The sequence below is a fragment of the Oryza sativa genome, chromosome 7 (assembly GCF_034140825.1).
Source record: "Oryza sativa Japonica Group chromosome 7, ASM3414082v1".
Taxonomy (NCBI): Eukaryota; Viridiplantae; Streptophyta; class Magnoliopsida; order Poales; family Poaceae; genus Oryza; species Oryza sativa.
The window spans coordinates 23,507,746-23,531,879 of NC_089041.1; the positions used below are offsets into that span (position 1 = coordinate 23,507,746).

General features: G+C 45.4%; 4 protein-coding genes across 7 annotated transcripts; 2 read left to right on the top strand and 2 right to left on the bottom strand.

Moving 5' to 3' along the window:
* Nucleotides 1-240: 240 nt before the first annotated feature.
* LOC4343699 (L-type lectin-domain containing receptor kinase IV.3) lies at nt 241-6,776 on the bottom strand. Its single transcript, XM_015789604.3, has 2 exons — nt 4,595-6,776; nt 241-2,263 (listed from the first exon to the last, which is right to left on the bottom strand). Exons 1-2 carry the CDS (start codon nt 6,746-6,748, stop codon nt 542-544), a joined length of 3,876 nt encoding a protein of 1,291 aa, XP_015645090.2. The 5' UTR covers nt 6,749-6,776; the 3' UTR covers nt 241-541.
* Nucleotides 6,777-10,840: 4,064 nt separating this feature from the next.
* Nucleotides 10,841-13,079, bottom strand: LOC107275741 (L-type lectin-domain containing receptor kinase SIT2-like). Its single transcript, XM_015791413.3, has one exon. The coding sequence runs from the start codon at nt 13,036-13,038 to the stop codon at nt 10,960-10,962; it is 2,079 nt and encodes a 692-aa protein (XP_015646899.2). The 5' UTR covers nt 13,039-13,079; the 3' UTR covers nt 10,841-10,959.
* A 1,933-nt stretch (nt 13,080-15,012) lies between these two features.
* Nucleotides 15,013-20,301, top strand: LOC4343700 (uncharacterized). 4 transcript variants are annotated; one of them, XM_066312213.1, is made up of 10 exons: nt 15,013-15,382; nt 15,518-15,610; nt 16,046-16,254; nt 16,846-16,990; nt 17,070-17,142; nt 17,426-17,572; nt 17,672-17,797; nt 17,914-18,097; nt 18,191-18,303; nt 19,780-20,301. In XM_066312213.1, the coding sequence occupies exons 1-8, from the start codon at nt 15,090-15,092 to the stop codon at nt 17,971-17,973; spliced, it is 1,146 nt and encodes a 381-aa protein (XP_066168310.1). In that variant the 5' UTR covers nt 15,013-15,089; the 3' UTR covers nt 17,974-18,097; nt 18,191-18,303; nt 19,780-20,301. The 4 variants fall into 4 exon arrangements, with proteins under 4 accessions (XP_066168310.1, XP_066168311.1, XP_015646903.1 ...); XM_066312214.1 differs by having other exon boundaries at nt 18,242-18,303; nt 19,780-19,924; XM_015791417.3 differs by lacking the exon at nt 19,780-20,301 and having other exon boundaries at nt 18,191-18,486.
* Nucleotides 20,302-20,378: 77 nt separating this feature from the next.
* On the top strand, nt 20,379-23,917 carry LOC4343701 (hypothetical protein At1g04090). Its single transcript, XM_066312212.1, has 2 exons — nt 20,379-20,899; nt 21,797-23,917. Exons 1-2 carry the CDS (start codon nt 20,788-20,790, stop codon nt 23,335-23,337), a joined length of 1,653 nt encoding a protein of 550 aa, XP_066168309.1. The 5' UTR covers nt 20,379-20,787; the 3' UTR covers nt 23,338-23,917.
* The last annotated feature ends 217 nt before the right edge of the window (nt 23,918-24,134 follow it).

Here is a 24,134-nt window from a genome sequence, read left to right on the forward strand (position 1 = left end):
TTTTGGAAAAAATAAATAGCTAATATTTAATTAATCACGCGCTAATGGACCGCTCTATTTTTCGTGTGGTGGAGTTGGGTTCCCAACCCCAAGTATCAAACACAACCTTAGAAATGTACACATATTCTAGCTTTATCGAACATTTAAATTCTTGTTATCAAATTTCCATTTCATAACATCTTGATGGTTAGAGAATGTTTGGTTATTGCATAAATGAATAACCTGGTTCCAAGCAACTGGTGTTGATAAACCCAGAACAAGTTGCCATATTCTTGAACAAAGCAAGCAGGCTGCAGAGTTAGTTCACAGAGAAATTTTGAAGCAGCCAAGCAACTCACCATTCTACCCAACTATCTTAAGATGCTCGAGGAAGCATAGCTAATAGGTAGTGTAAACATAAATGCCTACTGTGAATTTGGTAGGTAACTTAACACACTACTATCTCCTCTTTCAAATGCTTGTCATTTCAAGGAACAAGAAAGAAAGTCACTTAAGAACTTGAGTCAGTAGGAATCAAAAGACTTATTGCAAGCACTGAATTTTATCTTCCCTCCGACATAATAGTCATAGATGATGCACCAGACACGGTGCCAATGCTTGTCGCCGACCGGGGGCCGCCCGACATGATGAATGAATCGAACCCTTCGTTTTGCATTATCGCCATCATGCTATAGCTCACGTAGCTCGGCGATAGGTCAGGAGCCGACTTACCGCCACGCTCCAGGTATTGCATGACATTCCGCATGCTGGGCCTCGCACCGGGTAGCGGGTGCGAACACAACAAACCCAGCTTCAGAACGAGGGCCACCTCCTCCACATCGAACTTCCCCGTGAGCCGTGGATCCGCCGCACCAACGATCGAGCCATTGCGGTGGTGCTCAAGCACCAAGTCGACTAGCACCACCCGTTTGTTGTGCTCGTCGGTCTCGATCGGCCTCCGCCCGCATGTCACCTCCAATAAGAACACCCCGAATGCGAACACGTCGGTTAAGGGTGACGCCTTCCCTGTACGGACGAGCTCTGGTGCTAGGTAGCCCATGGTGCCAACCACATGTGTTGTTTTGGGGTCGGTGCCATGGTCGTACAGCCTTGCCAGGCCAAAATCACCTAGCCGCCCGTTCATTGCACTGTCTAAGAGCACGTTGCTCGCTTTTATGTCTCGATGGATGACTACTTGCTCCCAATCCTCGTGTAGGTACAACAAACCTGATGCGACGCCTTTGATGATCCAGAGCCGCTCGGGCCAAAATAGAGTTGTAACATTTCTCTCATGCAAGTACTTGTCAAGACTACCATTCGCCATGTAATCGTACACCAACAGGAGTTCATTCTTGCGGCGGCAATAGCCTAGTAACTGCACGAGATTCCGATGTCGAAGTCGGCCAATGCTCACCACTTCCGCGACGAACTCCCTTATACCTTGCCTTGAATCATGTGAAACCCTCTTCACCGCAATCTCCAAATTGGACTCCGGTAGCACCCCTCTGTAAACTCTCCCAAACCCTCCAACACCCAGCAAATTTCTATCCTTGAACCCATCCGTCGCGCGGAACAAATCCTTGTATGCGAACCGGTGCGGACCAAACTCATCCTCCCAATCTTCCCGCACCTCGGCGAAGCGGCGCCGCCGCCGCACGACGAAGAAGACGGCAGCTAGCACCGCAGCGACGAGAAATGCGGTGGCCAGCGGAAGCACAATGTCCAGGACCTTGGACCGAGGCTTCGGACCGAAGCGTGGCAGCCGGGGAAGCTTGGAGAGATCGAGGGGAGGAGCTGGCCCGTCGAAGCCGAAGCTCCAGCCGAGCACGTAGTGGTGGGTGTTCACGACGCCCGTCGCCGACGAGAAGCCGACGTACATCTCCTCGGCCATGACCGTGGAGAGGTCGATGGCCTGGGAGAGCAGAGGCTTCTTGGGCTTAGGCACTTGCACGGGAGACAGCGTCACGTTGAGCTGCTTGGCCTGGCCGTCGTAGTCCACCCACACCTGCATCGGCTGGCGGCTGTTCAGCCTGAGCTCACGGAAGGCGCCGTCGCCGTCGCCGTAGTAGCCGGCCGGCCGTGCCTGCGTCGACATGAGGCTGTTGGCGTCGATGCCGACGTGGTTGCTGCTGATGTCGTGGAACTCGGGGTTCATGATGGTGTCCAGCTCGACGGCCAGGATTTGGCCGCTCGCCGTGCCGTTCGTCGCGTTGAGGAAGCCCAGGTACTGCCCGGCGTTCGCCGCCGAGAGGTTCGCCGTCGGCGCGACCACGAACGCGAGCCCGTGGTCGCTCAGGCCGTCGTACCCGGACACGATGGCGAACACGAAAGCCGTGGAGAAGGACCGCGCCACGTCGGCTCCGGCGCCACCGCTGGCGTTCGCCCCCGCCGCCGCCGTGGAGGACTCGCCGAGGAAGCGGAGAGGCGCCGGGTGAAACGCGTGCGCTTTCGCCTGGTACGTGAAGTTGGTGAGCACGAGGAGCCCGCTCGCCGTGACGGTGGCGAGGCCGTCCACGGTAAGGTTCGCCGCCGCGAACCCCTGGTACGTGAACTGGCCATCGCCGCCGGCGGCCGAGGCCACCACCACGTCGTTGCTCAAGCTGAACACGAGGAGAAGAACGAAGTGTGCAGAAAATTTGGCAATCATACGACCCATTTTTTTTCCCGTGACACTTCGCCTTGACGCCTCTTAAGGATATTGTAGCAATTGGCTAACATAAACTGCTTGGCTTATGATCGAGTGGTTGGGTGTCGAGCGATGAGAGCTGAAAGATTCAGATCGACAAGGACATGTTTTGGCACGAACAGACAACCATCAGCCGGCCGGCGACCATTAACCCAGTACACTTTGGTGGATGGATTATTGAATTTGTTATCAATGTCAAGTAGTCAGCAACAACACTGTCTTCACGGAGATACTCCCTCCGTCCTAAAAAAAGACAAACCCTGAGTTTTCGTGTCCAACGTTTGACCGTCCATCTTATTCAGTTAAATGTTGGACACAGAAATTAAGGGTTTGTCTTTTTTTTAGGGGGCAGAGGGAGTATCTTGCTAGCGATGGCTGCACTCCGCATGCGTTGATCATCCTGTCCAATAGTGATTACTGGATCGGCAAACATCAACGTCGGCGGCTGCAAGTTTCAGAGGCGTGTGCCTTGGTAGGCGCCGTGCCCTGCAGGGTAAGACGACTACTCTCTCGCCGTCCTGATTTTCGCATAGATCGATTTAATTTTCGTACTTTCGACGGTGACTCTTCTAGGTTGCTGGACAAAAAAATTGCATTCTGTCGAACACATCGATCGAGAAGTAGTAGCACTTGAGCAATATAGTGGTCAAAGAGACCAGAGATTATTATTCAGAGATTGTTTTTACCTGTTTCAAAGGACTCTCTCTCTCTCTCTCTCTAAGAAAACTTTTCTGAAGAATCAATGGACTTGTGGACTGCTCTGCTAGCTGCCGTTTGGATGCTGGTGCCTTTGTTCTACGCTACTATTCTAGTTTCAACGAAGTAGTAGAAGATGAGGTTTTGACTCCTGACAGTGAGATGTTTCTACTTCACAAGGATCAGTCTTGGTTTCAAACGTCTCAATTTGCGAATGATTTTGACAAGCACTGTGGAGGAGATTCTAGCTATCGTCATATGGCGGTCCATAGTTTGATAAATTCATTTGGCCGGCGCCGCTTCAATTAATACTTGTCAATTTATACGTTTAGTCTTTGTATGATAGGTACTGAAGGGCGTTCAATGGCCTGAACTGAAGATGGATCACATGCGTTCATTTAAGTTCATGAAAGAAACAGAAGCAGCTGCTGCACAACACCACCAATCGGATTAGCTAGATCCTAAAGACTACATCCATGAAAACTAGCACCTTGCTTTCTCTTGACAGGAAATTTTTGTAGATGCACGTAAAACTTGTGATTAATCATGACAAGTCCTACTGTAGAGTGCAAGAGTCCGCATGAATATTTGTATTGGCAGTACTAGTTAGTTGTAATAGCCCGACAGCCGTTACCTCCTCCTCCTTCGGCGATGGCTACCAGTCAGTAGCGGTGGGTAAACAATCTGCTTCCTTCCAATAACATATTGTGTTATTGATGCGCAAGTCTTTTTGCGTGTTCGCCAAAGAAAAATAGCAGCGCTAGTTTTTCTTTCTATCAAGAGTAGTTTTATACTCTTGGTTATGTACTTTCTATTATAAAACTAGGTATTACTTTTTTTTTAGAAAAAAACCTTTTGATACTTTTCAAGATTGCTACTTAACTGTTTAGTGCATCCCGATGCTGTATCAAACTATGAACATAATCAAGACAGAAGAATCTCGATTTCATAGTACAAGGAGAACAAGATAGTTAAAGCATCTAGTTACACCGTTAACATACTCTTAACTGCAATGCTACAAGCACCATTTTTGGCCCTACTTTGGGAGTATCTGATGTGTGCCTTTTTTTTTTGAATTTTTAGCCCCCTAAACAGTCCATTATAATTCAGAAAATAAACTAGAAGTAATAAACTGAGAAACCCGATTTTTCATATCCTCACCAACTGCTTCTCAAAATCACGAGCTCCCTTCCTTTGTCACCTTCCTCCCGAGATATCAGAAATGGCACCCATGCTTGCTGATGAGATGTATGAAATGGAATTGCGGTTGAACTCCTTGTACATCCGCTCTAGTGAAGTGAAGCTTAGGTACGTCGGTGACAAATCCGGTAGGGCCATATCACCGTCGAGGTACTGAGCGACCTGCCGCATTGTTGGCCTAGCATTGGGCAATGGATGCGAGCAGAGCAGCCCAAGTTTTAGAACCAGAGAAACCTCGTCAGGATCAAAACAGCTCGGAATCCTCGCGTCCACCACGTTAACAAGTGCACCCTTGCTCCACTGCTCAGTCACCCAGTCCACAAGCACGGCACGGTTGCCGTGCTCATCCTGCACGATTGGCCTTCTTCCGCAGGTGACCTCGAGGAGGAATGCGCCGAACGCGAACACGTCGGTTGATGGGGTTGCCTTGCCGGTGTGCCCCAACTCAGGGGCTAGGTACCCCATAGTGCCGACCACATGTGTTGTCTGTGCAACAGCTCCGTGATCATACAACCTTGCGAGGCCAAAGTCGCCTAGTCGACCGTTCATCTCATCGTCGAGGAGCACGTTGCTTGCCTTGACGTCTCGGTGGATGACAACGTGTTCCCAATCCTCGTGAAGGTACAGTAGCCCAGACGCCACTCCTCTGATGATGTGGAATCTCTGAGGCCAACTTAGTGGGTGCTTGCTTCCATCGTAAAGGTATTTGTCGAGGCTACCTTTTGGCATGTAATCGTACACCAAGAGAAGTTCACCTTTACGACGGCAATAGCCGAGTAGTTGCACGAGGTTGCGGTGTCGCAAGCGACCGATGCTCGCGACCTCTGCGACGAACTCCTTCATCCCTTGTCTTGATTCGTGTGACACCCTCTTCACTGCGACCTCCATGTCGGGCTTGCGGAGCACGCCTCGGTACACGCTCCCGAACCCTCCCGTGCCAAGGAGGTTCTTGTCGCTGAATCCCTTGGTCGCATGGAACAAGTCCTTGTAGGAGAATCGGTGCGGCCCAAACGCGGTCTCCCACTCCTCCCGCAGCTCGGCGTACCTGAGCCGCCGCCTCGCCATGGCGTACACCGCCATGGCCACGGCGGCGACCAGCGCCGCCGACGCTATGGGCAGCACGATCTCCAGCACCTTCGACCGCGGCTTGGGCCAAGCCCGCGGCAACGGCGGTAGCGACGAGATGTTCAGCGGCGGGGCTGGCCCGTCCACCGCGAAGCTCCAGCCTAGCACGAAGTGGCGCGAGAAGAGGATGCCCGTCGCCGACGCGAACCCGACGTGCGCCGCGCCCGTCGCGACGTCGGAGAGGTCGACGTTGGTCCGCAGCAGCGGCTTCTTGGGCCTGGCCGTGCCCAGGGGAGCCATGGCCACGGTGACCTCCGTGCTCCCGCCGTCGTAGTCCACCCACGCCTGCATGGGCTTCCGGCTGATCATGGTCAGGTTCCGGAACTGGCCGGTGACGTCATCGTAGTAGCCGGCGTCGGCGGCCTTGACCGACGTCAGGCTGTTGACGTCGACGCCGACGTGGTTGCTGTTCAGGTCGTGGAACTCGGCGTTGAAGAGCGTGTCGAACTCCACGGCGAAGACGCCGGCGGCGCTCCGGTTGCCGGTGGTGGCGCCGGTGCCGTTGAAGAGGCCCAGGAACTGGCCAGGCAGCGCGGCGGCGAACGCGTCCGCGGACGCGGAGACGAAGAAGGCCAGGCCGTGGCTGCTGAAGTCGGCGTACTGCCCGAAGATGGCGAACACGAACGTCGTCGAGAAGGACCTCGCCGCGCGGAGCGGGAGCGGCGACGGGTGGAACGCGTGGCCTTTCATCTGGATGGACCCGTTGGTCAGCATGAGGAGGCCGCTCGCCGTGACCGTGGCCGCGCCGTCGAGGGTGAGGTTGGCGCCCGAGAAGCCATCGTACGCGAACTGCAGGCCGCCGCTGCCGCCGGTGGCCGCGGCGCAGCGGTCGGCAGCCGCGAGGAGGAGCAGGAGCAGAGTGAAACAGTGGAAAGGCTCACGAAGCATGGTGTTTGCATCACTTCGCCGTGGCGCAGCTAGCTTGTTTGCTTGTCGATTCGACTGTCTGAATTCGATCTCTGAATTTCTGAACAGCAAATCGATTTGGAGAGGCTTTTTGTCCCTGTTTGCAGGGAGAAAATTCTGGGAACCTACTGACTGACTGACTGAATAATCATGCATGGATGGGTCATGAGTCCAACAATTTGCGCTAGCTGCTCGCGCTGCGATCAGGTCAATTTCACCCAATCTTTAAAACCTGGAAATGTGATATAATAACCGGAGTGCTGAGGCCCTCTTTGTTTATGCTTATAAGCCAACTTATAAGCCGAAATGTCTAAGTCTAAACAAACAAGCAATTTTTTCGTTTGACTTTTTTGAAGCCATAAGTCACTTTAACACTATTAAGCCAAAAGCTAGGTTAAAGAAGTTTTTTTTGGCTTATATGAGGTAGATGTATGACTCCACCACTAAACTTAGAACATTAAATCCATTGGCTTATAAATCATATAAGTCAATAAGCTGACTTAAAAGTCTAAGTCAATAAGCCTAAGCTTAAACAAAGAGGGCCTCAATATGCTGGTCAACTTTCAACAACTCTTGCGATGCAAATGATATTTGTTGATAACATATCTTTAGTTAGAACTACTATACCACGCCTTTAATGAATATATATATGTTGGTTATTTGCTAAATTATACGCAAATTTACAACTTGCTAACTATTACCTCCAAATTTAAGCACGATCAAATTTAATGATAATTAAAACTAAAAAAAAATAAATGACAGTGCCGTTCGACTCAGCGTTTTGGTTGAGTTTATATCCAGCACGCAAAATGAGACGTGTCATTAGCAAGTGATTAATTATAAACTAGAAAATAAATTTATTTAATTTTTTCGAGAAACTTTTATATAGGAAAAAAATGTACATAATGTGTTGTTTGGCAGTTTGGGAAATATGGTAATGAAAAATAAGGAAGTTGCCATTTAAGTTACTGAAAAGACCTCAGCCTTAGCCCTATTGTGTCAAAGGCTCAAAGCCCTCCTCTTTGTCTAAATAATAGAATAAACTCAAAATAACAAAATAAAATACTTGATAATGATTATTAGTAAATTTTTGAAATTTTGAAATTATCTTTTGTATTATGCCGTATCTTTGAGTGCTTTGTTTGCAATAATAAGTAAATAATATAAAATCCAAAAAAGTATAAATTTTTTTAACCTAAATTCTATTGATTATAAACCCCAATTTTATCACAAGTGAAGAAAAGTTAAATCTAATTGAAAACTTGAACTAAAGTAACTGAGTACACTTTTCAACATTTATCTTATATTCTGTAAACAAATACTCCCTCCGTTTCACAAAGTAAGTCATTATAACATTTCCCACATTCATATTGATGTTAATGAATCTAGATAGATATATATATGTCTAGATTCATTAACATCAATATGAATATGGGAAATACTAGAATGACTTACATTGTGAAACGGAGGAAGTAGTTATCTTCTTAAAAAGATATTAAAAATGTTTTTCTTTCCTCGAAAGGGTCATTTCCCAAAAATCGTAAATTCAAACCTTTGGTTTTAAATACAAATTCAGGAACTCAAATATATTATATTATTAAAACAGCTTTGAAAGGAGGTACCACGTTTGCTGTGGGGGCTAAAAATTTTCACATTAATCGGAGAAAAAGAAAAAGAAAAGAAAAGAAGAGTCCAAGTAGAAATACAATCTAAAAATAGCTGAAATTCGGAATTAAAAATAAGCAATATTGAAGGAAGTTTCCATATAAGAACCCAATACGAGATTAATTAAAATTCGAAATAAAAATAAAATAAAATCTAAAATTAGAAAAAAAAAGAGAGAGTCCAAGTAGAAATAAAATTTAAAAATAGCTGAAATTCGGAATTAAAAATAAGGAATATTGAAAAAAGTTTTCATATAAGAACCCAATATGAGATTAATCAAAATTCGAAATAAAAATAAAATAAAATCCAAAATTAGAAAAGAAAATGATAGTCCAAGTAGGAATACAATTTTAAAATAGTTAAAATTCAGAATTAAAAATAAGGAATATTAAAAGAAGAGTCCGTATAAGAACCTAATACGAGATTAAATAAAATTGGGAATAAAAATAAAAATAAAATCCGAAATTAGCAAAAAAAAAACAAAAGAAGAGCTCAAGTTGAAATACAATTTAAAATTAGCTGAAATTCAGAATTAAAAATAAGCAATATTGAAAGAAGAATCCATATAAGAACCCGATACGAAATTAATTAAAATTCAGAATAAAAAATAAAATAATATCCAAAATTAGATAAAGTAAATGAGATTTCAAGTAGGAAAACAATATTGAAACAACTGAAATTGAAAATAAAAAATAAAAATATTAAAAGAACATAATACGATATTAATTAATTTTTTTTAAAAAAATCTGAAATTAGAAAAAAGAAAAATAAGATTCCAATTAAGAATACAATTTATAAATAACTAAAATTTGTGATAAAAATAAAGACTATTGAAAGAAAAGACCATGTAAAACACATGACGAGATAAATTAAGTAACAGGCATATAAAGGAGTAGAGTGGTGGCGGTTGATACGACATAAAAAAATTGTTAATGAAACACCAAATAGAATCCTAATGACGATTAAAAGGAGGGGCGACAGGGAGGCCGTAAAGCAAACGATCAAGGCGATTGCCGGGACTTCTAGAAAGTAAAAAAAATAAACCCCATTGATAATCATATTTGATTTTTAAAATCTCAATGACAATAAAAAGGAGAAGCAGTGGGCGGGGTGTATAGGAGTATAGTTGCAGAGCTGCCGACGGTTGACGGGACTTCTAAAAAATAAAAAATGAATTCCAACGATAGTTATGTTCGATTTTTAGAATCCCAATGACAATAAAGAGTAGGCGGCGGACGAGCCGTAGAGGAGCATAGTGACATCGTTTGACAAGACTTCTAAAAATTATAAAAAAATAAAGCCCAACAAGACAATAAACTCTAAAAACTACAAGGTTCAATTTTTGAAGGTTCGGAACTTCTAAAAAGTAAAAAAAAAACAATGATAATCATATTCGATTTTAAAATCTCAATGACAATAAAGAAGGGAGGTAGCGGGCGAGCCGTAGAGAAGTACAATGGCAATGGCAAAGTCACTGACGGTTTGGCGGGACTTCTAGAAAGTAAAAATGAACCTAAATGATAATTATGTTTGATTTTTAAAATCTCAATGACAATAAAGAGAAGAGATAGTAGACGGGTCATAGAGGAGTATAATGGCAACGTTTGACATGACGTCTAGAAATTATAAAAACGAAACTCAACGTGAAAATAAACTCTAAAACCTATAAGATCCAATGTTTAAAGGTTCTAAGGAGAATGAATAGAAATAGTGGTAGATCGAGCAAGCAAATAAAGAAGAAGATGACATAAGGGGTAGTATCTGGTGTGACTTTTAAAATAATATATAATTAGAAACATGGGGATGATAAGGTTTGGTCTTTCAAACTCTTAAGACAATAAGATAGCTATTTAATAAATTTTTAGTAAAATCATAAAAAAAATATATAATTTTGTTTGGGTGCTAGCCGCGCAATTGCGTGGGCAACCCAGCTAGTTCTTTTCATAACCTAGAAAAATCCCATAAATACCTTAGGCTTCGTTCTTCCTGGGAGATCTAGGAGATTGAGAGAGAAAAACATCTCGTTTTCCACGCGCACGCTTCCCAAACTACTAAATGGTGCGTTTTTTGGAAAAAAATTATATAGGAAAGTTGCTTTAAAAATCATATTAATCCTTTTTTGAAATTTAAAATAATTAATAATCAATTAATCATGAGCTAATGGCTCACCTCGTTTTGCGTATACTACAAAATGCCTTTATAATGAAACTTACTTGTGAACCACTCCATTTTAGTCAAATTTAAACTCCATAAAAATCACATAAGTTCAAATGTGACACCCTTCATTGCCCACACCATGTGTCAATTTCATATCATCTTTTAAGCATATAAATGTGCAATACAACAGTAGCAGTACTAAATCAGCATAGGAATTTTATGCTTCTTGAGACTCCGGTTCAACTTGTTTACACATCTTGTATCTTAAAAAATTTCACTTTTTTTTATAGAATCTAATAGAAATTAAAAAAAAAACTAGGGCTCAAGTCTTAGCTGCCTTAGGCTTGTCGCAGCCTCTGATATCTACTGGTCGTGTGTTAAATAGGGCACAATTACGATGCGTGTGTAGTATATATGTGTCTTCTATCAAGAAAAAAATGATTAAAAATAGGAACTCTAAAAGTGCATAATTGTTTGCATTCACTAACAACAAAATACAAAGGATTACCGAGCCCACTGACAAGTATCGGGTACAAGCTTCAGAATCATCTCCCGTCCGAGAGAACCGAAGCAGATGACATTGTACCAACACTATTATCTAACAAAGAGGACCACACGGGTAAACTATGTGAACCAACCCCATTCTGTAGCATCAACTCCATCATGTTATAGCTCATGTGCGTCGGTGATAGCTCTGGTGCTGGAAGCATACCATCGAGGTACTTCACAACTTTGTCCATGCTTGGCCTTGCCTTGGGCAATGGATGTGAGCACATTAGTCCTAGTTTCAAAACAAGATTCACCTCCTCGAAGCTGAACCTCCCTGCAAGCCGGGGATCCACCACGTTAAGGATGGATCCGCTAAGAAAATGCTTCAGCACCCAATCTATTAATAGAATCTCGTTGCTATCGCTTTCCCCAATCGGCCTTCGTCCACAGGTGACCTCGAGGAGGAACACACCGAACGCGAACACGTCCGTCAACGGTGTTGCCTTCCCCGTGTGCATGAGCTCTGGGGCAATGTAACCCATAGTTCCTACCACGTATGTGGTCTTTGCATCGGCTCCATGATCCCGTAGCCTTGACAAGCCGAAATCCCCTAATAGTCCATTCATCTCGCTGTCTAGAAGAACATTGCTTGCCTTGACATCTCGATGGATCACTACTTGCTCCCAATCCTTGTGTAGGTACGATAATGCCGACGCAACACCTTTGATGATGTGGATCCTCTTGGGCCAACAGAGTGTGGTTGATGTAGCATTATCATGCAAACACTTGTCAAGACTACCATTTGTCTTGTAGTCATAAACAAGGAGAAGTTCTCCCTTGCGCCGACAGTAACCCAGGAGCCGCACGATGTTCCGGTGTCGGATACGGCCGATGCTTACCACCTCAGCAATAAACTCTCTCATCCCTTGTCTTGAATTGTGTGACACCCGTTTCACCGCTATCTCTGTATTGGACACGGGAAGCACACCCTTGTACACGCTCCCAAACCCTCCCGCACCGAGTAGGTTCTTGTCTGTGAATCCCTGCGTAGCATGAAACAGATCCTTGTATGTGAACCGATGCGGACCAAACTCAACCTCCCAATCTTCGCGCACCTCCGCAAACTGCCGGTGCCACCTTCTCACGAAGAAGACACCCAGAACAAACGCAACAAGAAACAGTAGTGCACTGGCAATCGGCAACACAACATACAGCATTACTGACCGACGTGTAGGACCCACTCGTGGCACCTTGGGCAGCATGGAGAAGTCCAGTGAGGGAGCAGCTCCGCCGTCGAAGCTGAAGCTCCATCCGAGGACGTAGTGGTGCGTGAACACGACGCCCGTCGCCGACGAGAAGCCGACGTACATCTCCTCGGCCATGACCGTGGAGAGGTCGATGGCTTGGGAGAGCAGAGGCTTCTTGGGCTTGGGCACTTGCACGGGAGACAGCGTCACGTTGAGCTGCTTGGCCTGGCCGTCGTAGTCCACCCACACCTGCATTGGCTTCTGGCTGTTGAGCTGCAGGCTCCGGAACGCGCCGTCGCCGTCGACATAGTAGCCGGCGGTCTTCGCCTGCAGCGACCTGAGGCTATTGACGTCGACGCCGACGTGGTTGCTGTCGATGTCGCCGAACTCGGGGTTCGTGATGATGTCGAGCTCGACGGCGAACACGTGGTTGCTCGGCTTGCCGTCGTCGGCCATGCTGAGGAGGCCCAGGTACTGGCCGGCGTTCGCCGTGGAGAGGTTCTTGGTCGGGGAGACCACGAACGCGAGCCCATGGTCGACGTTGTTCCTGAACCTGGGGTCGTCGGACACGATGGCGAACACGAACGACGTCGAGAAGGACCGCACGGTGGCGGCGGCGGACGACGACGTGTTGAGGAAGCGGAGAGGCGCAGGGTGGAACGCGTGGGCTTTCGTTTGGTACGTGGCGTTGGTGAGCGCGAGGAGCCCGGTCGGCGTGACGGCGGCGAGGCCGTCCATGGTGAGGTCCTCCGCCGTGAAGCCGTGGTGGACGAACCGGCCATCGCTGGCTGCAGGGTTGGCCACCGCCGCTCCAATGTTCACGCTAAGGCAGTGGATGAACACGATATTGATGAACACAACGAGCATCGTTTTGCTGTGGAGTTGCATTGTGAGTGTGACAAACGAATCACACCATGCTCAGGTCAGATGAGATCTCCAAACTTGATTAAGCTACGTGTAAATTAAGGGCATGTTCTGATGTTCAAGATGCACGACCAGCTCATGAACGAGCTGGAATGTCCAATGATTGACAATTTTGACTCTGAACAAAGTGTGATCAATTCTATTATTCCGCGCGACTTGCGTGGCTGCGTTTTCAGCTGAACTAGTCGTGTGTTGTTTCAGGTCAGTGATTGTTTGAGACGGGAAGAAAGATTAGTCGAAGAGATTCCCTAGCCAATAGTCAAACGAACAGTGCGCAGCCACCTGACGGCTGCACGCTCACCTGCTCGTCATTCTTACGCCTGTACCTCCACATCTCCACTGGCCACTGCTCGTTTTCTAGTTGGATTATTGGTGTAGGTCCAGCAGTCAACCTCATCAATGATAAGGGACGAAAATAAATCGGATACTTTTCGATCCCATCCGTACCCGAAATGAGGATATATGGTAGGTATCTAAAATTTGACGGAGATAGATAAAGATATGGTATTACTGTAATCCGATGGATGTGGATTGTTTAATTTTTTTACGCGGATTATTCGACAAAGTGCTATTTAAGATAATCTGATATTTGTAAGGGCATATCATCACACCCTATGATTGAACCATACACCATTATAGTCTATTCAAATGACTAATCTGTCTTTTTAAAACTTTGAGAGACTCTTTCGCTAGGTTGAGACTTGAGAGTAGCTTGTTTCGTTGTTTCTAAGTTATTGTGTACGTAGTAAAAAAATTTTAAATTTGACCAAATTTATGAAAAAATATAGTAACATTTTCAATACAAAACAAACATAATTAAATATATTTAACGTTAGATTTAATAAAACTAATTTAATGTTTAAATTTGCTAATTTTTTTTTATAAATTTGATTGTAAAAAAATTAAAACGTCTTATTTATACATGTATGAACTATCCGATCTGTTTGTAATCCGAGTCCGCTATGAGTCCATACCACATCAAGGCATTATTTGGATAATGTGATAGGGAAATAATTTTCCATCCATCAAAAGATATCTTTAAATCCTAACTATTCATTCTCCCTCTTCCATTTAATCTAACCCTTCATTTATTTCCCAATCCCAATCCCACCCTCCATTTTCCATTATCCAAACACACCTCAAGTGTGTTCAAACTTCAATGTGGTCTTAACTCTTATACGATTTTGCTATATATTTATCGACAAATTTTCTCCCAAAAATTTGACAGATGTAATTACAGTACAATCGTAGTGTAATTACACTGTAACTTGCATGTAATTACACTGTAACTATAGTGTAACTTGTATGTAACTTTCAAAAATCTTTCTGTAATATGTTATTTCGGTAAAATGGAGGTTGTGGGAACAAATCCTTATACATATGTGTGTGCCGTGATTTTTTTTCTTCCTCACCAAAACAAATCTTGTAATAGATATAACGATTCAAAATTACACAAGTTACACTGTAGTTACATACAAGTTACAGTGTAATTACATATAAGTTACAGTGTAATTATACTACGATTGTACTACAATTACATCTGTCAAATTTTTAGGAGAAAATTTGTCGCCAAATGTATAGGTGGTCCCCTCTTATAACTCTCTGGTAGTAGTAGCATGCGTCTGTACATTGGGCCACCTGGTAATAATAGATGGCCCATGCACAATAGAGCAGCCGTGCGCCCGTGCACGTAGCCCAGACCAAATACGTTAGCCGCCGCATCCCTACGGCCCGCGGAGTGATTTACTGCCTCGGCCCAAATACGTCCCGGCCTCTTGGCCCACGCGTCCACTGGCGTCACGGCCCAGCGAAACCACCTGGCCCGCACGCACGCACACGCACGCGCGCACTCCTCCTCCCGTCCCGTTTCGCCCACGCGGCGAAACGCCGTGCAGACAAGTCACGCTTTTTCTCACCGTCACCGATCCCTTTCTCTTCCTCTCTCGTCTCGACTCTCCTCCACGCTCCACACAGCCGTTGCCCCCGCGTCGTTGCGTTGCGTGCGGCCGTCGGGGATGGCGACGAGCGGCGCGGCGGCACGTCCTCCAGTGGCCACCACCCTCTCCGCGCGCCGTGGCACGGCTCCCTCCGCCACCGCCGCCGCCGCCTCCTGCCCCGCGTCGTCGGCGCGGCGCACTACCTGGAGGCCGCGGGCGAGGCTCTCCTCGGGGAACGCGGCGCGGGCGCGGGCGCGGCTGCTGCGTGTCGAGGCCTCCTCCATGGCCGACCCGGTCGAGGAGAGCCTCCCCGCGGCGCCGCACACGGCCACGGATGCTCCGTTGGAGACTCAGCCCCAGGTGCGCACCAGGTAGGCACAAGTCTCCACTCCCCCACTCCAGTCTATAGTTCAAGTGTTACCCTGAGTTATTTTGCGTGTGACCTTGCTTACAGAGTTCCAGTTTCTCGTATTTCTGGTTTCTAAATTACCATCTTGTTTGCGTAGCATGTGGAATTGGAAGGGCTACAACATTCGGTACCAGTACGCGGGAACTTCTGGCCCTGCATTGGTTCTAATTCATGGTTTCGGAGCAAACAGGTGCGTGGACTTTCTGTTTCATATCTGCAGGCAACCAAACTAAAATTTTCAGTTATCATGCCAATGGGGAGTTAGCTTAAGGCCATGGCAGTGCAGTAGCTGTTGCTGCAACTGTTTTTTAGATGCTTCTGTAGTTCTATGTTGTAAAGGTTTAGGAGAAGAAATGTTGGACCTAATATTTTGAGAATTTTTTGGTTAGTGATCACTGATCACATGTAATCCTTAGTTATTGTTAAATCTTGGGCTGTGTTAAATGTTGGTTTTATGATGAAACCTCAAGCTGCATTACTTTTCCAATAGTTTGATTTGATACAATAATGGGGACTACTAGTGTTTGTTTTTTAATTATCACACTACATCACTTTTCTGCGTCAAAAAACACCCCATCACTTTGCTTAGCAATCATGTACAGACTCCCCTCTTTTTTTTTTCCAGTGACCATTGGCGGAAAAATATTCCTGTTCTTGCTCTGAAAAACAGAGTATATGCAATTGATCTTATTGGTTATGGCTATTCTGATAAGCCTAATCCACGTGAGCTTGGTGAGAGCTTTTATACTTTTGAGACATGGGGAGAACAGCTGAATACGTTTTGTGCTGAAGTTATTAAGAGCGAAGCTTTCTTCATATGCAATTCAATTGGAGGTATGCTCAGCTCCATGCTTACATACATCATACATGAAATGCAATGGATCATATGTTGTATGTGTAACTAATGGACGAGCATAAGAATGCATGTCGCTCGATGTAATCCATAAAATTGCTTACTCTGCCAAAAGAACATTTTTCAAATTCCTCCCTTTGTTATTTCAGAAAACACATTTGAGTAGGGAAAAAGGAAGACCGTAAATGATGTCTATGCTAGTTTAGTAGTGTTGTTCCTATCTGTTACCCCCTCCGGTCATTAATATATAAACATCATATATTAATGACTAGAGGGAGTATTTCTGTAGTGAGTGGGTGCATGATGCTGTTCAAAATTATGGTGATATCAACTAGATATGTCATATGCGCTCATGCTTCACAATGGAAATTGATTTTCATTATACTAGAGTGTATTAGCCTAGTAACTACTCCAGAATGATATTTGGAGTAGTGTCCAAGATGAGACAAGTTCTCTTCATGTACCTCTAAATTTTGAGGGGAGGTGCGAGTGATACATGTCACTGATGAGTATTTGTACGCATGAAAAAGAATTTAACAAGCACTTGTAATGTGTTTATTATTGTCCTTCAGGGCTTGTTGGTCTACAGGCAGCTGCTATGGAACCACAGAAGTGCAAGGGTATCTTTTTATTGAATATTTCATTGAGGATGCTTCATATCAGTAAGCAGCCATGGTTTGGAAGGCCTTTCATCAAATCATTCCAAAGTCTGCTACGGTAACTCAGAATTTCATAGTTTGTTGCGGGATCCACATACTTGTTACCTCCTTGTTACAATCCCTTTTCTGGTTTTTAGGAATACTGTTATTGGGAAGCTGTTCTTCAGCGCTGTTGCTACACCAGAATCTGTGAAAAATATTCTCTGTCAGGTGTATATTTATTTAATCCTCTCATCTTGGAAAATAATCAAAGCATAAGCAGATTATTGGGCATATACAAAAATCTATGGTAACACAACATTCAGGCTTAACGTCCCAAATTAAGTAAAAGCCACATGACCTTGCTCCAATGGCTGCATTCTGTAGAAAGAAAATCTTTAATTCATCATCTTAAGTATAGAACCTGTTTTTTTCCCTTTATTTAGTTTGTAACATAACTGTAACCTTTTTTCCACAATGTTTTTTCTCCTAGTTCTGATGGAATTCATTTCAGTGCTACCATGACACATCCGCAGTGACAGATGAGCTAGTTCAGTTTATTCTGCAGCCAGGGCTTGACCCTGGTGCTGTGGATGTATTCCTTGAGTTCATCTGCTACTCAGGAGGTCCTCTACCTGAAGAATTACTTCCCAGAGTGAAGGTTAGGTTTCCTGTGGTTCTGTGAGTGATTATTCACTTTGTTTTTTTAGAACTTATTTCGGTTATATCAACTATATATGATTTTTTTTTTTTTTTGCAGTGTCCAGTTTTGGTAGCTTGGGGTGAGAAGGACCCATGGGAGCCTGTGGAGCTTGGAAGAGCTTACGCATCTTTTGATACTGTTGAAGATTTTGTTGTCTTGCCAAATGTTGGACACTGCCCACAGGTCCTGTAACAGCTGAAATCAGTTGATTAATTCTTTTTTGCAATTTGCTTTGCTTTTAGCTATATTTTATTTGATAAGTTGGCAGCTGAATCATTTGTTTATAATTTTCCTTGCAGGATGAAGCACCTGACCTTGTAAATCCACTTGTCGAATCATTTGTTACACGCCATAGTTAGCACATGGCTGGGGCTGCTTTCTCTTTGTATTAAAGCCCCTGACCCACTAAAATCTGGTTTGCTGGAAAACGGGAACAACTATTTTATCTCAGGATACCAGATGGTCCCTTCTTTGTAGGCCATGGTAAGTGTTTCTTTAGCCATACAGTCGCAAGTTTGTGTGTAACTGACTCTGGGAAATGGAAATGTAATTTTAGTTTTGTACTGTGCTTTGCAGTACTTGCATTTGAGTATTGGTGATAACACACCTGACTGATTGAATTTCAAGGGATGACGAAGGAATCTGACTTATTGGAGGGAACAAAGAACCTGTCTTCTCAAAGCAGAGGGGTTAGTACCAGCAGCATGGAGGTTTTATTCTGTTTTTAAGTTATAACGAAAATAATGGCAAGTTCATAAATGTGAAATTTCCACTATTCTCTCTGCAATCATTCTTACTTGTAATCTGACAGTATGTATATATATGCCACTAGTATTAGCAGTCCCCTCAGTAAATTAATTCTCTTATGGCCACCCTGAAATCTTCGCTCTTTTCAGTTCACGATTTTGCATGCTAGCCAAGTGGGTTTGTCCAAAATAAACCAGCAATGAAAACCAAATACTTCAAAATCGAATGCTTAATTTGCGCTTATTCAATGTATATCTGCAGTATGCCTGTCATAATCTAGGAAATATCCGTATTCAATGTCCCAAAGAAAGGAATAACATGATTTCAATTTTGCTGATGGATAAAAGATGTTGAACTGAAAGTCACTGTAGCATGGCTGCATGGGCTAGTGTCCCTCATACTCATCTTATCTGGAGACAATGTTTCCCAGTGTTTTGGCCATGCCTATCTCCATCATACATGACAACTTGTGCTCTCTATATTATCCTATGCATTCGTCTTTGTTTTCCATATTTATACCAACCACTTCGTGAGGGTTTGGTCAGCGAAATTGGGCAACGGCGTTGCAGCACATGAGACATGGATTTTTCACTCAGAAAGTGATTTCATACCTTGAGGGGATATCCTCTCGTTTCGTATATGTCACCTAAATAATCATAAAAAATTGGTAAGATAGATTAATATGAAATATATCACTCAAAAAACATGCAAGTTAAAAGTCAACTTCTACAAGTTGTAACAAAAATAACAAATATAGCTATGAATGTAAGATAACTATTTTCAGTTTTTTTTTGTTTTTTTTGTTGCAACTTGTAGAAGTTAAATTTGGTCTTGCATGTTTGTGGAGTGATATATTTCATATTAATCTACGTTGTCAAATTTTTTTAAACTTTTTGATAACTATTTAGATGACATGCAAACAACGAGGGAACATCCCTCGAGGGATGAAAGTTCATATCTTTTTCGCTGGGAATATTTTTAGATAGTTGAAAAACTACTCTTGTTACATATTTTTTGCTGGGAATATATAAACTGTGTTCGATCTACAGCATGTGACTTCTGGATCGGTCCAACTAAAGTTCTGCACTGTTTTTCACGGAACATACATCCGTTCATCTCAATGATTAGAAAATGGTCCATAATTGTGCATGAGAATAAAATCATGCCATCCACTTCTTCAGTCTGTCACCAACAGTTAGTTATTAATCCTGAAAATGCCCAAGTTGATGTGACTAAATGTATATGCATGTCGAAGAAACGGATATTCCCATTGTACATCCTTTTCAAGTTTCTAATGTCCCTTGCCTTTCAATCTACGAGATAAGCATTTCTGAATTTTTTTTAGCAGTCTACAGCAGCATGCTGCTGTTCTTGCTCCATGAATCTGAATACTTCCATTGTTCAACTGGAGAGTGCAGATAACCCAGAAGGCCAGAACTGCAATCCACTTGCTCGACACAGTTTCTTGTCCCAGCAAGCTAGCTCTCCCCTCCACCACATCAGCACCGGAATTTTTCAACTCCGAGCACACCTCTCTGATCAGGTCAGGTCAGCTTCAGCTTCCCCTCGTGCCATTCGTGTGAACTACTACCAAGTCCTTATCTGACCAATAGCCATGGTACGGTATCTATAGTAGAAGCTTAGAGAAATGCCACATTTGTCACTTGTGCCTATCTGACCCAACCAATCTTGCCGCGAGTCTGCAACAACCGCAGCTCATGGCGCGTAGTGGTGGTTACTGGTTGCTGCTACCAACGTTCAGTTTGCAGCACGTTTTTTTCTCTCCTGTTCCAATGATATGGTACATCATACTACAGTTCAGGAAGAGTACAATTGTACAACGAACCTATCATACTGTCATGTACTCCTGTCTGTCCACGCTGACCTCCAGCTAACACACATGCATCCACACAAGTTGAGGCAGGCAAGAAACACTAAACAACATCGCCGTGTTTTCCTCATGGAAGTGACGCTGACATGCGTCGATGCAATATTAATTATAGTGTGTCTGCATTAGACTTGTGTCGTGGGAGATGGAAGAGCCGTCAAGCCAAGCCACACCTTCTTAAAGACGGCCAAGCTATGCGGGTAGGGATCACTAGAAGTGAAGTCATTGCCATCAGGCACAGCCGCACAGGCAGAGCTGAGAGCTTAGGAGCACATTGGTTTCTTGCAAGTAACCATAGGCCAGAAGTAGACGATAAGCTAGCTAGCTAATCCAAGCCTGTGACTGTGAAGGAGTCGAGTCGTCTTTGCCAAGTCGCTGTGCCGTTGAAAGGGACAAGGGTCTCCTGGACAGAGATCTCGCCCGTTAAATTTGCCTCTCTTTTGCTTCTTTCCCTCCGATCTCTATAGCTGTGCAAGTGAAGGAAGAAAGGAACAGCCTGAATTATTTCTCCGGTTAGTCCCCGTCCTGTGTGTGTGCTATGCGAAGGAGCAAGTGGTGTTTGCCTTGTTTTCCCATGGCCAGCACGGCGGCGCTGCCCATCGAGACGGCGTTCTCTCTTCCGGCTCCGTTGCCGTCGTGGCCGTCGTCAGGTACGTATTGCATATTTGTGCATACCTCGTGTTTTTTTTTGTTCTTCTGGTTATTATGTTATTATTTGCACGAATGGTTTTGTGTACCTCTCGAATGGAATTGATTTCTTGCAAAACTTGGTGATCCTGATCATTACAGCACTTCGCTTCTTTTGCTAAATTACTAAGGTTTGCCTTTCGATACTCGGTTACTGTTCTTCTCACGCACAGCTCCACTTAGCAAATTCTGATTATTATTATTTTTTTCAATCTTGTCCTGATCACGCATTCATCATTAATTTTCCTCTTGACTACAAGTCCAATATGATTGGAACATATCCAGAGAAAAATACATGCATGGCAAATGCAGGAGTTATATGGCTAAATGCAAATAAGGCAGCTTTAGGCGATGCTGGCGAGGTAGCTTACCTGCAATGACGACTAGGAACATACTTTGCTATATTCATGGGCTACAAGATCCTCCTCTAGTCCTCGGTTGCTCTGAAATGCTCGTATTGGTGTGCCCTTTTCTGAACAGACACTGATAACCATGATTTCCAAAGAATATATATGTTATCAAATGAGAATAGAAAGCATATACCAGCATAATCTTATGCCTTCATCTAGCTAGCCAGGGTTGTTTGGAAGACAAATGCGCATCTCTATCCAGAACACCACAACTTGAATAGACCATTTCTGCTCTCTGTTGCTATCATTATGACTTGCTAATTTTTTCAGCTCTATAAACACTTGGCTAAACGAATTTCTATTCTTAGTTATGGCCTGCCATTTTGATAGGCCCAGTTTTGTGGTTTTGTCAACTCTGTAACATCTTTGTCTGACTGGCGTTTGTTTGTTTGCTTGCTTGCTTGCTTCTTTTTCTTTTCGAGATGCTGACTGGCCTTTCTGAATTTTCAGTTTCAGATGGAGGATTTGCAAAGGGTAGCATTGACCTTGGTGGTCTAGAGGTGCGCCAAGTCACCACGTTTGCCAAGGTCTGGTCCACCGGCCAAGACGGCGGCGGCGCCACCTTCTTCAGGCCGGAGCAGGTCCCCGCCGGCTTCAGCGCCCTCGGCCACTACGCGCAGCGCAACGACCGGCCGCTCTTCGGCCACGTCCTCGTCGCCCGCGACGTCTCCGGCGGCGGGCTCCTTGCCCCGCCGCTGGACTACGCGCCCGTCTGGTCCAGCCAGGACGACGCCGCCCACTTCTGGCTCCCCACGCCTCCCGATGGCTACAGGGCGATCGGCGTCGCGGTCACGGCCTCGCCGGACAAGCCGCCGCGCGACGAGGTCGCGTGCGTCCGCGCCGACTTCACCGACGCGTGCGAGGCGGAGGCGACGGTGTGGGACAAGGACGGGTTCAGCGCCGTCGCCCTGAGGCCGGCGGTTCGCGGCGTGGACGCCCGCGGCGTGCACGCCGGCACGTTCGTCCTCGCCAGGAGCGACGCGACGGCGGCGAGCGCGTCGGCGCTGGCGTGCCTCAAGAACAACGGCGCGGCGTACACGTCCTGCATGCCCGACCTCGCCCAGGTGAACGCGCTCCTCGCCGCCTACGCGCCGCAGCTGTTCCTCCACCCCGACGAGCCCTACCTGCCGTCGTCGGTGACGTGGTTCTTCCAGAACGGCGCGCTGCTGTACCAGAAGGGTAGCCAGACCCCGACGCCGGTCGCCGCCGACGGGTCGAACCTCCCGCAGGGCGGCGGCAACGACGGCGGGTACTGGCTCGACCTGCCGGTGGACAACTTCCAGAGGGAGCGGGTCAAGAAGGGCGACCTCGCCGGCGCGAAGGTGTACGTGCAGGCGAAGCCGATGCTGGGCGCGACGGCGACCGACCTCGCCGTGTGGTTCTTCTACCCGTTCAACGGCCCGGCGAGGGCGAAGGTGGGGCCCCTCACCATCCCGCTCGGCAAGATCGGCGAGCACGTCGGCGACTGGGAGCACGTGACCCTCCGCGTGAGCAACTTCTCCGGCGAGCTCCTCCGCATGTACTTCTCGCAGCACAGCGCGGGCGCGTGGGTGGACGCGCCGCAGCTCGAGTACCTCGACGGCGGGAACCGGCCGTCGGCGTACTCGTCGCTGCACGGGCACGCGCTGTACCCGAGGGCAGGGCTGGTGCTGCAGGGCGACGCGAGGCTGGGCGTCGGGATACGCAACGACTGCGACAGGGGGAGCAGGCTGGACACCGGCGGCGCCGGGCGGTGCGAGGTGGTGTCGGCGGAGTACCTCGGCGGCGGCGGCGGCGGCGTGGCCGAGCCGACGTGGCTGCTGTTCGACCGGGAGTGGGGGCCGAGGGAGGAGTACGACATCGGCCGCGAGATCAACCGCGTGGCGAAGCTGCTGCCGCGGTCGACGAGGGAGCGGCTGCGGAAGCTCGTCGAGAGCGTCTTCGTCGGCGAGGGCCCGACGGGGCCGAGGATGAAGGGCAGCTGGAGAAACGACGAGAGGGAGGCCAAGTAAAAATTTTGGCGGTTCTCAAATTTCAGACGACGACACGCGGTGATGACGAGTGAAAAGTTTATTATATGGGGTTTCTCAAATTCAAATCAGATTGTTACGGAGCAATTCTGAAAAACGATGACAGAGTGCATGGTGAAATATATTCTTTTAAGATAAGATTTAATCAAACTTAAAATTCCAATCACAATTGTTTCTCAAATGTTTGGTTTTTTAAAAAAATACTGTACATAGATTCACCATAAGAACTCCTATAATAATATCATAAAATTTATTGTATTTTGTAAACTTACTCTAAAAAAATTCTAATACAAAATGTCATCTTAAAAAGTAAATATTTTTTAAACATCAAATATTTATGATTGAATAAAGTACCGTTGTACAAAATTTCAAGTCAAACTCGACCAAATAGATCTATATTTTTTTTCCTTTTTCTTTCAAATGTGTATATCGAACTTGCAGTTCACTTTCTTTACGATGGTGTATTTGTATTGTAAATATATCATATTTCTAGTAATATGTGAAAACAAATGTAATTTCTGGTAAATTTCACTTTTAAGTAAGTTTTATATTTTTCTTCTCATTTTGACGCAACTTATGCTTATACTTATTAGCCAAAATTTAATTTTTCAACATTTAATCTGAAGCTGATTTTAGGGGTTTTTCATCGAATTTTATTTTTCATCACTAAAAACACGTACATAAAAGTTTTATTTATAAATTATATTTCGTTTGTATAAATATATTGTTTGGCTTCTTCCCCGAATAAGCTAAATGATTGGGCTGTACCTTCCTCTCCG

Coding starts and splice junctions, on each gene's coding strand:
- LOC107275741 (XM_015791413.3), bottom strand. CDS start 13,038: ATGCAACTCCACAGCAAAACGATGCTCGTTGTGTTCATCAATATCGTG.
- LOC4343699 (XM_015789604.3), bottom strand. CDS start 6,748: ATGCATGATTATTCAGTCAGTCAGTCAGTAGGTTCCCAGAATTTTCTC. Junction 2,264..4,594: donor CATACATCTCATCAGCAAGC/ATGGGTGCCATT, acceptor CTGAGCGACCAC/GGGCTCGCGTTCGTGGTCGC.
- LOC4343701 (XM_066312212.1), top strand. CDS start 20,788: ATGCGAAGGAGCAAGTGGTGTTTGCCTTGTTTTCCCATGGCCAGCACG. Junction 20,900..21,796: donor GCCGTCGTGGCCGTCGTCAG/GTACGTATTGCA, acceptor CTGAATTTTCAG/TTTCAGATGGAGGATTTGCA.
- LOC4343700 (XM_066312213.1), top strand. CDS start 15,090: ATGGCGACGAGCGGCGCGGCGGCACGTCCTCCAGTGGCCACCACCCTC. Junction 17,143..17,425: donor TGAAAAATATTCTCTGTCAG/GTGTATATTTAT, acceptor AATTCATTTCAG/TGCTACCATGACACATCCGC. Junction 17,798..17,913: donor ATGTTGGACACTGCCCACAG/GTCCTGTAACAG, acceptor TTTTCCTTGCAG/GATGAAGCACCTGACCTTGT.